This window comes from Alligator mississippiensis, chromosome 5 (genome assembly GCF_030867095.1).
Source record: "Alligator mississippiensis isolate rAllMis1 chromosome 5, rAllMis1, whole genome shotgun sequence".
Taxonomy (NCBI): domain Eukaryota; kingdom Metazoa; phylum Chordata; order Crocodylia; family Alligatoridae; genus Alligator; species Alligator mississippiensis.
Window position 1 is genome coordinate 49,316,478 of NC_081828.1, and position 14,601 is coordinate 49,331,078.

Below are 14,601 nucleotides of genomic sequence, written 5' to 3' on the forward strand. Positions count from 1 at the left end.
AAAAAAGAATTACTGGGATGGTTTCAAATCCCACTCTTAAATAATTTACTAGTATGTTGTTATTCCTTTCCCTATTTTGTATCTAATACATCATTTTAGTCTACAAACTCTTTTGATTAGAAAGAATGTCATCTTTCACATTTGTAAAAAGGCTAGATGGCATTGAAGATAAACCCAAAAATAAGCAGCGCCAGCGGGGCAGAAGTGTACTCTGCGTGGGGGAAAAGTGGCTCTCCCCCTCAGTGCTGCCCAGCGCTTCCTGCAGCATCCCCATGGAGCCCATGCTGAACTACCCTCAGGTTCCTCTGCATTGCCCCAGAGGGCAGCCTCAAGGCAGTGGTGACAACACAGGGCAGCCCAGCATGGGCTCCGCAGGGCTGCTGCAGGCAGCGCTGAGGGGGAGGGAGTGCTTTTCCCCCTTGCAGAACACACTTCTGCCTCACCAGCAGCTGTTCAGCGTGAGCAGGTGAGTCTGCAGCAGGTGCAGGGCAGGTCAGGGCTACGCGCAGGTCCCCAACAGTAGTACAGGGCTGAGGCTAGCAGCTGCCTAGAAAGGGAGTCCAGCACAGAACCACCCCAGCCCCTCTGTGTGCCTAGGGGGCAGCAGGACGCGCTACGGGTGGGTGGTGTGGAGCAGCAGGGGCCAGGTCATGGCTGTGCACATGTCTGGCTGATCTGCTCCTGCCAGGGTCAGTCTGGAGTGGGCACGGGGCACACTAGGGCTGCATGCTGCTGGCAGGGGTGGGGAGGCCCCATAGGGTGCACAGGCTTTGGGCTGTTGTGGGATGGGGGCAGGTGCTGACTGATTCTGGGGGCTGTGCATGGCAGCTCCCATGCAAACCCCACCATACCCACAAACCCTCCTCCACAAACCCCACAACCACACTCTTCCCCCTCCCCCACACAAATCACACATCCTACAAAACACCAACCCTCCCCACACCCATCCTCACATGCACCCCTGCCCAACACTCACGGGCCTCTGGGGGGAGCCCTTCTCACTACTACCCGCACACACCTCACCACACATACCCCCAGCCACCCTCCCCCTCCACACACCCAAGCCCCATACCTACCCATACACACATCCCCAGAAACACCTCCCCCACAAGTCCCTCTTACCCATGCACACCAGCACATACCCCCATACCCCTCCACACCCCCCCCCCCCCGCAATATACAAGAGTAAGACTTCATTTTGAGCTATTATGCAGTCACCTCTATATACACACAGTGGTACTCAAACTTTTGGTCCTGCAGGCCAGGTGAGTGACACAAGATTGATCCATGTACAGCACTGAGCACTGTACACCAGGAACAGGCCCCACTGGGCCTTGGCTGGCCCACGCCCCCAAGGATGAGACCCTAGGGCCCAGCATCACCTCTTCCCAGCCCTGCTCACTGGAATCAAGCCCTGGAGCCCAGCATCCCCCCCTCCATTCACTAGGGTCAGGCCCTGGGGTCCAGTGCTGCTCCCTCCTGGGCTCTCATAGATCCCTGTGGGACCCCACTTTTGAACTCCCTCCTGATATGTGACCATTTATCCCTACCCTCTGTTTCACATCTTTTGATCAGCTCTCAATCCACAAAAAACCTTTCCTCCAATCCCACGGCAAGTCTTTTTTTTTTTTTTTTTTTTTTAAACCCTTGGTGAGAGGCCTTTTTGAAAGTCCAAATATATTACGTCAACTGGAACCCCCTCATCCATGTGCTTGTTAACACCCTCAAAGAACTCCAGTAGATCGGTGAGGTAGGATTTCCCCTTACAAAAACCATGCTGACTCTTCCCCAGAAGATCATATCTGTTCATATGTGCAATGTGATGTGCAACATGAAGATATGTATTTTGTGTAAGAAACTTTTGGGCTAATTCTATACCTTTTCATTTTCAAGTACACAGTATAAAAGAACAAGGATTTCATAGACATTAGGACTGGAAGAGACCTCAGAAGATCATTGAGTCCAGCCCCCTGCCCCAGGGACAGGAAGTCAGCAAGGGTCGAAGGATCCCAGCAAGATAGGCATCCAAATGTTTCTTAAAAAGAGTCCAGAGTAGATGCTTGCACCACCTCTGGAGGCAGCCTATTCCAGGACTTGAGGACTCAGACAGTAAAGAAGTTTTTCCTTATGTCCAGCCTAAAACGGTCTTGGAGGAGTTTGTAACCATTTGACCTTGTCATCACTTGGGGCGCTCTGGTGAACAGACATTCCCCCAGATCCTGATGTACACCCTCCCTTGCATACTTAGGCAGCCACTAAGTCAACCCTAAGCCTGCACTTCTGCAGGCTGAAGAGTCCCATGGCTCTCAGCCTCTCATTATAAGGCCTGTTCTCTTGCCCTCTGATCATGCAGGTGGCATGGCTCTCCTCTGGTCTCTCAAGCTTTTCCACATCCTTTTAAAATTGTGGAGCCCAGAATTGGATGCAGTATTCCAGCTGTGGCCTCAGCAGGGCCAAGTATAGCAGGAGGATGACATCCTGAGATTTGCTTGAGAAGCATCTATGGATCCAAGCCAGAGTTTTGTTCGCTTTATTAGCTGTGATATCGCATTGGTGGCTCATGCTCATCTTGTGGTCAATCATGACCCCCACGCCCCTTTCGGCTGGGGTGCTAACAAGCGTAGCACTGCCGAGCCTATAAGCGTGATGCCTAACACTGGTTCCACCCCTACTCCACGCCCCCACCCCCCAAGGTGGAGTACCTTACATTTTTCTGTATTGAATGTCATCAGGTTTTTACCTGCTCATTTTCTGAGCCTCTCAAGGCTGGCCTGGAACACCACCCTATCCTCAGGTGTGGATGCTTTACCCCAAAGTTTGGTGTCATTGGCAAACTTGGCCAGTCTGCTTCTGACACCAATGCTGACATCATTAATAAAGATGGTAAAGAGTATAGGTCCAAAGATGGAGCCTTAGGGGACCCCACTGGTCATGGAACACCATGATGATTTACTTTCATCGATTACCACTCTCTGGGTCTGACCTCGGAGCCAATTCCCCAGCCATTGGACTGTGATGTAGCCAAGGCCACAGTTGTCCAATTTTTCCATGAGATGATCATGGGACACTAGATCAAAAGTTTTTTTTAAAATCAAGATATATGATGTCAATCTCTTCTCCCTTGACCAGGTGATATGTCACCTGGTCATGGAAGGAGATGAGATTAGTCAGGCAAAACCTACCTGCAACGAACCCATGGTGGCTGTCCCTCATGATGTTGCCATCAGCCAGTTTGTCAAGAATGGTCCCTTTAATAATTTTTTCCAAGATCTTCCTAGGGATAGAGGTCAGGCTGATAGGCCTGTAGTTATCCAAATCTACTTTGCTCCCTTTCTTGAAGATAAGCACCACATTGGCCTTCTTCCAATCTTTAGGCACTTCACCTGAGTGCCACGAGTTCTCAAAGATCCATGCCAGTGGCTGAACTATGATGCCTGTAGGCTCCTTAAGTACCCTGGGGTGCAAACTGTCTGGGGCAGCTGACTTGAAGGTGTCCAGCCTCTCAAGGTGTTCCTTTACATGGTCTACAGCGATGTAGGGTATAAATTCACCCTCACCCTGGCCATTCCACACCAGGGCAGTCCCTTCGGGCTGGTGAAAAAGCGATGCAAAATACCCATTATGCAGGTTGGCTTTTTCCTGGGCATCGGTTGTCAGTTGTCCCATTTGGTTTAGCAGGGTTCCAATGTTACCCTTGCTTTTCTTCCAATTCCCCACATATCTGAAAAAGGACTTTTTATTGTCCTTGATACGCATAGCCAGTTGGAGTTCGGTTGCAACCTTGGCTTTCCTGGTTTGCTCCCTACAGGTCCGGACCAGTACAGAATACTCCTCCTTCGTGTCTTCCATCCTTTATAGGTCTCTCTTTTAAGAGGCAGGAGGTCCACAATTTCCCTGCAGAGCCAAGGGAGTTGCTGTGCCCTTTTGCTACCTTTCCTCCAAGATGGGATGGACATCACTTGTGCTTTCAAGATTGCTCCCTTGAGGAGCAACCATTCATCCTGAACTCCTTTCCCTGTCAAGCCATGGTCCCCTAGGGCCTCAACAAGCCTCCTGAGCTTATCAAAGTCAGCTTTCCTAAAGTTAAGGACTTCTGCATTGCTGACTGACTTGCCAGCTTTGCGGTAGACAGTGAAAGTGATCAGCTCGTGGTCACCGTCTCCCAGCTTCCCTTTGATTATTAGGTCACTGACTAGATCATCCCCCTTTGCTAGTACCAGGTCAAGCAGTGCTTTACCTCTTGTCGGTGCACAGACTTCTTGAGTCGCATAGACCTCATCCACACGTGAGGAAGCTTTGCAACCGTTCCGATTTGGTCAAGTGATCTTCCCATGAGATGCCTGGGTAGTTGGAAGTCTCCCATGACAATCAGGCACCAAGAGTGTACAGACTCAGCCAGTTCCTTGACGAATTTCTGGTCAAGCTCTTGTTTCTGATTAGGAGGTCTGTAGTAGACTCTTCCCATTGTGTCCCCTGTGCCACGTTCTCCACGTATTTTAACCCAGAGGGTCTCCAGTTGTCCTACCTGAGTGCCAATGTCAGCTTGCAGGGACATGTAGCTTTCCTGAACATAGAGTGCTACACCCGCGCCCCTTTTTCCCCCGCATCTCTCCTTTACAGGGTATAGCCATCTATACCTGCAGCCCAGTCATAGGTGGAGTCCCACCAATTCTCTGTTATCCCTATGAGATCGTAGTCATTCTTGTTTAGCAGGAGGACCAGCTCTGCCTGTTTGTTCCCCAAGCCCCTGGCATTGGTGTACAGGCACATAAGTGTCCCACTGAAAGCCCTACTGTTCCTTGCACTACCAGGAGGATATCATTCCAAGGCTGGGGTAGGGGTGGATTCCCTCGAGTGCCTTAACATGCTGGTTTTGCAGAAGTTGCCCAGTGGGCTTGCTTTGGTGGTAGTCCCCGCCCCCCATTCCCCAGCAGGCTTACTTTAAAGCCTGGTTGAGCAAGTCAGCCACTCTGAGACAAGCTTCCTCCACAGTGAAGTGAGGTGGAAGTCATTTCTTCCCAGCAGACCACTGCCTCTCTCACCAAAGAGCGGACTGTGATCATGGAAGCCAAAGCCTTCACAATAACATCAGTGCCACAGTCTTCAGCTGACTACCTCAATCCTCTTCTCCCTCCTCAGTCCATGACCTGAAACCAAGAAGATCAAGGAAGAGACCACCTGCACTCCCAACCCCCTAAGCCCCATTGCCACTCATGACACAGCCAGGATTGTTCCAAGCCATGTCATTCATGCCCACATGGATAAGGAGCATAGGGTAGTGGTCGGTGGGCTAGATAAGCTTTGGAGTGAAGGAACAATTATTGTTCTTTCACTGTTAAGAACTGAATTAATTCTGAAAGATGCAGATTCAATGCCTAGCTTTCTCAAATCCAGGGACCATAGGCAAGTCACTTAATCTCAGTGTGTCTAAGTTTACTGAAGCAAAGAAAACTTCTTTCTCCCATCTTTTGGAGGGAAGAGAGAGTTCTCTTTTTCAGCTGAGGAAAAAAACCCAACAAAAACAAAACAAAACTTTAAATGGATAATTAACAAAATCATTGTGCATATCAACTATAATAAGTATCTACAGGAACAAATAGTTTCAGCACCTGTAGAAGCAACAAGTCACAGCTTCCAAGGAACCAACACAATTTGTCATGATGAAGAAATACTGTAACTAGCACCTCCTTCAGTACCTTTCCAGTAGCCACCTAAAGTACAAATATCTCTCTGATACCACACTATCACCTGCACTTCCTCATGTGAAATAGGTAGATGGATAAAAAGCTGGGTTCAAGTTTCTAAACAAATGGTGTTCATCCTTGTCAGCCCTTGGGAACTAGAGTGATGTCTGCTGTTAAAAATCTTAATTAAGTCTCTCTCTCAATTCAAACAGCCCCTTGAGTTCCTTTCTTTTAGTTATATTCTCTCAGCCCCTGATCTATTCCTGCCCCTGCAGAAGACCTGCCAGAGGTTCTTATAAATTTTGCTTTTTGACTGACTGCAACTGTCCCAGGAACAGCAAGATAGTCAATGTCATACTCCCCTCTCTCTCTTTTTTTTTTGTAACCAGTTGCAGCAATTAATCTTTCAATACTTCTAAATACAGTGTCTGGGTACGAGGGCCTGACATTATCTTAGATGTGTCTACCATGAACCAATACAGTGCCTGAACCACCCACTTAGAGTACAAAAAAAGTTCCAGTGTAAAACTGTTTACATTTCCCATTCTCCTTTCACCAGCACACTCCAACAAGAGATGAAAGGAAGCAAGCCTTTGTTTACTGCATGGAAGAGGCACTAATGGAGTGCACAGAATACTGGGACCTGAAGCAAAAGTGATACATACCTGATTTTGGAATTACAGGTCATTTCATTCTCAGGGTAATGAATGTCCACTGCATCCTGAATGACTGTGCCATACTCGTAGACTTTAATCTTCTTCGTCACCCCAGCAATGGCAAAATAGTCACAGTCCCGGTCAAATTCAATACTGAGAAGCAGAGAGAGAGATTGAGAGCGATGTAAAATGCATGCACATACCAACAAGACATTTTGCTACCTGAAAGGACTCAAGGTTTGGCACCTGGCGATTTGAACTCCTCTAAAATGAACAGTTAGATAAAAACAAACATTGTGTCTGGACAAGCCAGTTGCTTCAAATAATTCAAACAGCATGGATCTCTTGTTCCTAGGCATAATGGCCTCAAGAGCTGACTGGATGTAAGCCCACTCAGTCAATTTTACTGAAAATGGACATTTTGTGGCAACACAATATTCCTCCTCCAGATGATACCTTTGTTCAGACACTTTAAATGTTTTTCACATCAACTCTACCTTCTCCATTATGATGTACCCAAATGTCAAAGCTGACAGCTCACACAGGGAAGGTGGTGAATAAGGTTTGACTGTGTTGTCTATGAATAACATGCAACAAGATGAATGCTGATTGATTTCTTTTACAGTGGGACTCTTTTCCACCCCTTGGCCCCTTTAGCATGGCACTTTGGAGTTCCCGGTGCCAAGTATTAATGCAGAGCAAACTAGTACTTGCAGCAAAAAACCTCCAAATTCCCTGAACAACACGGGACTGAAATGTATGTTATCCAAACTTTAAAAATGACATACAACAGACCTTTTATCTAGGGCTGCTATTCGGAAGAGAGTCATTTTCTGCCTTGAACTGCATGGCATGTTTATAATTGGTATCAATGAAGCTGGAAGCAAAAGCAATCACTTAATAATGAAGTTAAACCTTAAACCAGAAAACCCTCAGGCACCAAACATCTGAGGGGAAGAAGGCAAGGAAGAGTTATAAGCGATAGATATCATTATCAGGTTGATGTACTGAGGTGTCTGATAAATTTTTAAGGCCTAACAGTCAGAGAACTGAAACTACAGTCCAGAGAGTGCCTCAATGAGAACCTTAGCAGCCACCAATCCAAAGCTCTGGGCAGAGAGAAGATGCAGGGATTCCTACCAGAGTTCAACTTCTTAGAAACTGGTATGACTAAAATGAAGGGCTCTCCTCTCTTTTCCATCCCACAGTCTCTCATGATATGACTGGGGATAACATCTCTAATGACTGATGTCGATATACTTCTGCTACAGAGGCCTCACTTCGGACCTTTCTCCCCAGGGCATAACTTCAGTCCAGCTGTGCTGCTGGTTATTGTTTTCCAAACAGCAAGTGAAGTAACTGTCAACTTTAAGAATACATACAGGGTTGCAGGTGGCAGCATATAAAACTAGTTACACAGTGGTCAGTTTTCACTACAGTGCAATTTGAAAACATGGTGAGCAGAGGCTTTTCATCCAATTTAGAAAGCACTAAATCGATTTACACCTCTTTTCATATTTAGATTATTTTAGTCAATATAATGGATAGATTGAACGCTCCCTCCCCTAAAAAGACTTAGATTTCTTTAATATTAACAGTAAGAGAATGTTTTAATCCTTGTAATTATGATACCACCAATTTTTTTAAACTATACACACAATTGTCTGCTGACATGCAACATTATCTAACTTGGCCGTCTAAAAATAGGAACATAACTAGATGTTCCAAAGCAAGGGAAACCAACATTCAAAATCCTGATAGCTTCTTACTACCCACAGGTGAAAGTGACAAATTATTAATTTTAAAAACACTTCTATCTAACAGAATGCTAAGCAGCAGAGACCCTAGGAACTCAGCATATAGATTCAGAATGACATGTGGCACTGCTAGTTTACTTAAAGTGCTATAAAGCTATAAAAGCCTAACATGGAAAATTCTATCCAAATTGAATTTCAGGAAATTGTAGTCTTACGTTTACACTCACCCCTAATTTGTTCTATCAACTTCTGTAGAGTAGGAAAACTATTGCCAAAGTGTTTTTGTTTTCTCCTACTGCTACTGAAAGACTAAAACAGCAGTTCCCAAACTGACAGATCGTGCACCACCAATTTAAAACGCTACAACTTTATGTACCACAAACAAATTTTTCAGTTCAACCTTAAGTACCAGCAGCAAATTTTTGTCATATAAAGTAATTCTAACAAATCTGTTAATGCAAACCACTGACAGGTTGTCTGAATACCACAGATTGGGAACTGCTGCTCTAAAATAAAGTTGGGGGTTTTTTTTGAAACAGTCTGATCAGCCACTTACATTGGTGGAAAGATCAAATTGCAGCCCCTGAACCTTCCCCATCAGAAGGAACCTTCAAACCCAGATGTCCCAAAACCCAAAAGAACACCTTCCCTCACCTTACACACCTGAGCAGATGAGCAAAGGGGGAGGGAGTGGGAGAAATCCTGTGAAACAGCTAAGGAAGCATAACATGGTGCCTGGCCACAGCTGCGAGAAGCCGCAGAAAGTCGGGCCAAAGCAACGATTCCAGCACGGCGATATTCCTCAGTGCACCAGAGACGTATAAAACTGTTTTGCCAGCCCTGAAAGTGCTGGGAAAGAATAGCACTTTCAGAAGAAAAATTAGTGACCAATTAGCAAATTAGCAAATATGGTCCAGCTTCATGTAAAATATAGGAAAGAGAGGTGACTGCTCAGATAAAACCAATCTGTAAGTATACAAGCCAAACTGCCTTTTGCATAACAGCATGACAGAGCTATTCAGTACTGTACTGCCTTGTCAATTCACTCTGCCTCAAGAAAAGATTTTCCAATCAAGAGCCCACATAGGAACGCAATGGATTTATTTGTATCACAATCTTAATTGAACTGCTGTCTCAGCTACCATTTGCTGCCCTGTGGATTCTAGTACGGCACAACTAAACTGATGGTAGCTATTCATCTACTTGGATTCAATTTATACCCTCAACCTTCTACTGCTGAAGGGGAAATATTACTGTCTGGTAAAGAGCCAGGTTATTAGAACTGAAAATCCTGTCTTACCTGAGGAGGTTTTGTTACTGTTAGCTGTACAAGCTTTGACTAGCCTTACCGCCCAACCTATACATTTCTTCTTTCTTGAAGACATACCTTGTCCATAATAAATCAGGATTTCAATACCTCTGTAAAAGTTAAATTAAGAGTGTGAACACCAGCCAATAAAATTGGTTCTCAGGCCTGTGACCTTCATACAACATCAAAAGACATTGCAGAGAGATTGATACAGAATAAAACAGCACCTGTACAGATGTGCATTTGCTGGGAGGGAGGTAAAAAAAATTATACCCATCTCTTTTATTAAAGCAAATATGACATATTGTGTTTAATTTAATAGCTCCAGAACTAAAAAGAGGGTATACACTCACCCAATGTATGCACTTGCTGAACCTGATGTAAGCAATGCTTGTTAAAGTGCAAAGCGCTGTCAGTGCCATGGTATTAGTAACCCCCAAACTGGTCACTTCATTTTCAAAGCTCATAGTTTTGGGGGATGCCGTCAGAAGCTTTTGAAATGAAGGAAAATAGCAGCCATGAAATTGGCTGGCTCCTATCATTTTCAAAGCTTCATATAAATGGAGTATTGTACATCTTGCCCAGGATTCTCTGTCCAGAGCATATACAGTAGCCATCTAGTTACTATACTCTTAATCTGAACCAAATTGAAAGATTCAAAGAAAAATATAATATCGGGCACAAGCTAAGCATTCCAATCAAGCTGATTATTTACTATTAAGTAAAATAACCCCTCACAGAATCTGCAAAGCTCCATTTCCCCCACTAACTAATACTATGACACAGTGTACTGGCATCCTGACAATTATTTCCATGCTTTTTACTATACATAGTTGACAGTAACAAACACCAGAAAACATGTAAGCAACAGTAATTTGTGGTTGTGTGGTTTAAAAAAAAAGTTCCTTTGGGCTCTAATGTAATGGACAAAGTAAAACCTTCTAAAATGTAGCTGGTGTCAAGCAAAATTCAAGTACACCCAACTAGCTTTCAACTATCCTTTCAATTCTTGTTTGAAGTTGGGGTGGGTTTTTTTTTGGTTTGTTCTAAATTGTCTCATACATCGTTTATGTACAGGAAAATTTACAGGAATAATTCAAGTGTGGAACTAAATGGGATTAAACTTTTGAGATGAATACAGCATTTTTGTTCCAAAAATGAAATGCATATTTCTACAGTTGAAACAAATTATTCATTCAAAAAATTGAAACATGCAATCTAACAGTAGGGACAGTCTATACTGTTTGTCAAAAAGCCCATCAGTCAAGTGATTAAGCAGTGAGACACCAGACTATGCAATACAACTGATTAATGCTTACCTCGGGTGTGTTGTACAGCACAAGGCAGAGTGCTACCAACATACCCGAGAAATGCATTAATCAACACTGTTGTACAGCCTCTTGCATCTTATTTAAATGCTAAAAGATGGTGGGTTTTTGATAACTGTATTTTAAGCTAATTTAATGCTAGTGAAAGGTGCTTGTCTGACAGGTCTGGAGGCTGACATCTGCTAGCTCATCAAAACAAGCACAAGGGGGGCGTTTCTTTCTTACACTCTAAAAAATTAACCTGAACCCTAAATTTGAAGCAGCTGTCCCCAACAATGAGAAAGTAGTTTAGTCTCTATGCTCATTCAATCATCAAGCTCTTCAAGACTACCATTTTGTGCAGAGTGTAGAGACAGTGTTATGCTGAACTAATCAAACTCAATTCTAATAAGTCTAATAATCCAGAAACAATGGCTACTTTTGAATGGTTGTATTCAGCATGAGGAAAGCTGCACATAATCACTAGCTCACAACAGAAAAGAAAGAAAAGTTTATCTATGAGAGGCCATAGCAAAGATTAGTTCCTTGGTGACAAGAAAGATGGCAGAAGGGAGAAGAATCTCTTGAACAGATATTCCAACTGTTCACTTTGACAGCTCATTTTATACTGCTCATTTGACAGCTTATAGCAGGGGCAGGCGATTATTTGGGCTGTTGGGCCACATAGGCAGTTCTGGGGAGGTGACATGGGCCAGTCAGCACCCCCTCCCTCCCCGCAACTATTGCAAGCCTGGAGCCTGCACACCCTGTGGCTCCTCCCCAACACTGCCACCAGCATCCAGCAGCAGCTGAGCACACAGCCCCACCCTAACTCTGGCCTGCCCCGCATCTATGCCGGACTCACTCTGGCCAAAGTGGACCAGCTCCAAACCAGCCGGAACCTATGCACACAGCCCTGACCCCAGCTCGTGCCTGCTCCTGGCCACATGACCACACTGAGCACTGGTAGCAGCTGGGCGGAAGCTGCTGCTAGGGAAAAACGGTCGCCTCCCTCTTGCCGCTGTTGAGTCCTTCTTGATGCAGCTCCCTGGAGCCCATGCCTGGGCTGCCCTGCAGCTCCTCTCTGCTGCCATCACCACCACCTCCAGGCTACCCAGTAGGGCAGCAGTGGCAGTGGAGAGGAGCCACAGGACAGCCCAGGCACAGGCTCCAGGTGGCTGCAGCAGAAGGGCCTGGCAGCAGAAAAGGAAAGGCAGCTAGTTTTCCCCTGTACCTAGCAGCAGCTTCTGCCTGGCTGCTGCTGTTGCTCAGCATTGGCTGGCAAGTACAAAGCAGGTGTGGGGAGGGCTGGGGTCAGAGCTGTGCACGAGTTCCAGCTGGTCTGGATTTGGTCCACTCCAGATGGGGACAATCTGCACCTCCCCACCCATACCACAGGGCTGGGGTCAGCTGTATTTTGTTCACCTCTGGCTTATAGCCTAAATTTAAAAAAAGCAAAGAAAACCCCCCAAAAAGCTTACCACATAGAATGGTTTTAATTAATCAGCCTAAATTTGGCAGGGAAGAGAACAGAAACAGAAAAGCAAGAGTAGTGCATGGGCAAGTTTGAAATATTCCTGCTTTCCAAGAAAATATGGAATTGTTCTAAAAGCACCAGCTAGCGATGTAATGATATTCTCCAGCTCCTAAATCATGACTTTCTTTTCAAAAGTTCCTTCCAGGTATATTTTCCAGATGGGTTTTATTTTGGAAGATCATTAATTGTTCATCATCAGAAGAAAGGATCAAATAGTCCATTAGGAGTCTTGTTAATTAAGAATTGTTGAAGATCTAGCTCAGATGCATTAACTGTTCCTTAAAAAAAAAATTTATTTTTTAAGTTCAAGGGAGGATGTTCCTTGTGCTTGCCTCCAGGGGTGCATATATTGTTAAGTTATCCTGGAAGAGCACTACCACTGTTTTTCTGCTTACATTTTGAGGGCATTACAGGTACATTGATCAGAAGGGCAATATAAAATACTACATTATAGAAAGACGTACTCAACTAGTGAAAGCAAGAATGGGAATTGCATATAGAAATTTTCTCTATGACAAGACTACCTAGAATGCACCAGCCAAAAAATGTTGAAAAATTAAAATCACAACTCTCTCCCTTCCTTCTATCCCACCCCCACCCACAGCAAGGGTCGATAATATTGCAGAGGAAATGCCTCTTCTAAGGTATAGAGAAGAAACATAGCAACTCTTCCCATTATTCCCTTTAGCAATCCATATAAAGAGCTTAAGTGTGGAAGCAACTCATAAACTAAGTACCATAGCATAAATATGCAAAATCTCTCAGTCCTGACTATAATGTAGTTTTTATTTAATATTTACACTGTAATAGTGGCAAGCCAACAAGATCAGGGTTGTATTATGGAAGGGACTGCACAAATACATATGTAAACAAAATTCTACAGCTATCTATTTTAGAACATGGACAAACATGTTTTTTAGCTGCTTTAAAAGGGAAAACATAGCAGATGATATATTAGTACAACAGCCAATGCACATGCCTGTGCATCTGAATGATTCTGTAATAACACAAGGGAGTTGAAATCACCCGAACTTTAACCCAGAATGAAGTAGGGGTAAAAGTTGGAGCAGGTTTTCTATACTTCTAGCTGCATGGTTCGGTGATGATACAACAGCTGCACTGTACCAGTATCCTTTGATATCAATACAATTATTCTAATCTGTCTGTACCCCTACTTTTCCAGGGAATCTTCTACGGAGGTGTCCCGATTTTTTGACATAAAAAAAGGAGCAGAAGATGGTTTTCCTTTTTTTAGAGAGAGAAAGGAATCTAATCCTTTGTTATACATCATAAAATAGTATAAAAGGATGATAGTATAAAAGGACAATCCCACTCTCAACTCTATCCCTCAGGGCAAGTTTAAAGCTTGAAAAACCTTTCTGATTCATTTCCCTTCTTCCTCTGATCCTTTCCCCTTCTGGCCAATGGCACTGACTTCCCCTTTTCTTCAGATTAACTGTGATTTATGTATGCTTTGGAGAATTCTAGAACCGCACTCCTAATTCAGCAAACAAAAAAAAATGAACACACTTATTTTTGAGAAAAAGCCTTACTGATAGAGTGGGGAATGGCAACCTATGGCCTGCAGGCCAGATTCAGCCTATGGAGCCATTGGATCCGGCCTGCAGGTGACAAGGGGCTTCACCCATGCTGTCACCAGGAGGGAGGCAACAGAGAAAAAGCAGTGGGGGGAAACAGCAGCAGTGGCAGCGGCTGGATCCTATTGCTGGCCAACTTTTGACCCAAGCTTGGTCATTCAGACCCACTACTGGAAAACACTGCCAGCCCCTGATCTAAACAAACAAACAAAAAAAAATGTACAGTGTAAAGTGAGTGCAAATTTTCTTATATCAAAGACTGACATCAATTTAGTCTGGCATCATCTACATTAAGTAAAATCTCGTTGCAATTTAGCACATTTTCCATTTACCACCTACTGTTTATTCTAAAGCCTTACATGCAATTGAGGTCAGACTAATGAGCTTGTAGTACTATTTTCCATGTATACGGCATTGTCCCTGTGTGATTTGATAGATTTGTTAAATCCTTGTTCCCAGACCTGTGATCTCATGTGCTAGGTCTTTCAGAATTCTAGGATAGAGATTACTCAGTCCCTCAACTCTGAAGGGATTTTGCTCTTTAAATTTTGCTTCCACTTTATGATAATTTCTACTTTCATAAACTTAAGTCCCTAGCCATCCTGCTACAGCCACCACATTCATCACTGTCCTTACTGAAAAAGTATGTAAAATATTAGTTTACCTTTTGGGTCATACTTAGGTTATCTTCATTTTCTACCCCACTCTCCTAATTTTTTTATATGACTGAAAAACTTATTATTTGTTTTAATT

At 44.2% G+C, this 14,601-nt stretch overlaps 1 protein-coding gene across 4 annotated transcripts in view; it reads right to left on the reverse strand.

Moving 5' to 3' along the window:
* Nucleotides 1–14,601, reverse strand: part of COP1 (COP1 E3 ubiquitin ligase) — a 211,830-nt gene that overhangs the window by 117,293 nt on the left and 79,936 nt on the right. For all 4 annotated transcript variants that reach the window (XM_059728328.1, XM_019500188.2, XM_059728330.1 and 1 more), the window contains exon 12: nucleotides 6,350–6,493. In XM_059728328.1, coding sequence (XP_059584311.1) covers nucleotides 6,350–6,493 — 144 coding nt within the window. The remainder of the gene's footprint in view (nucleotides 1–6,349; nucleotides 6,494–14,601) is intronic.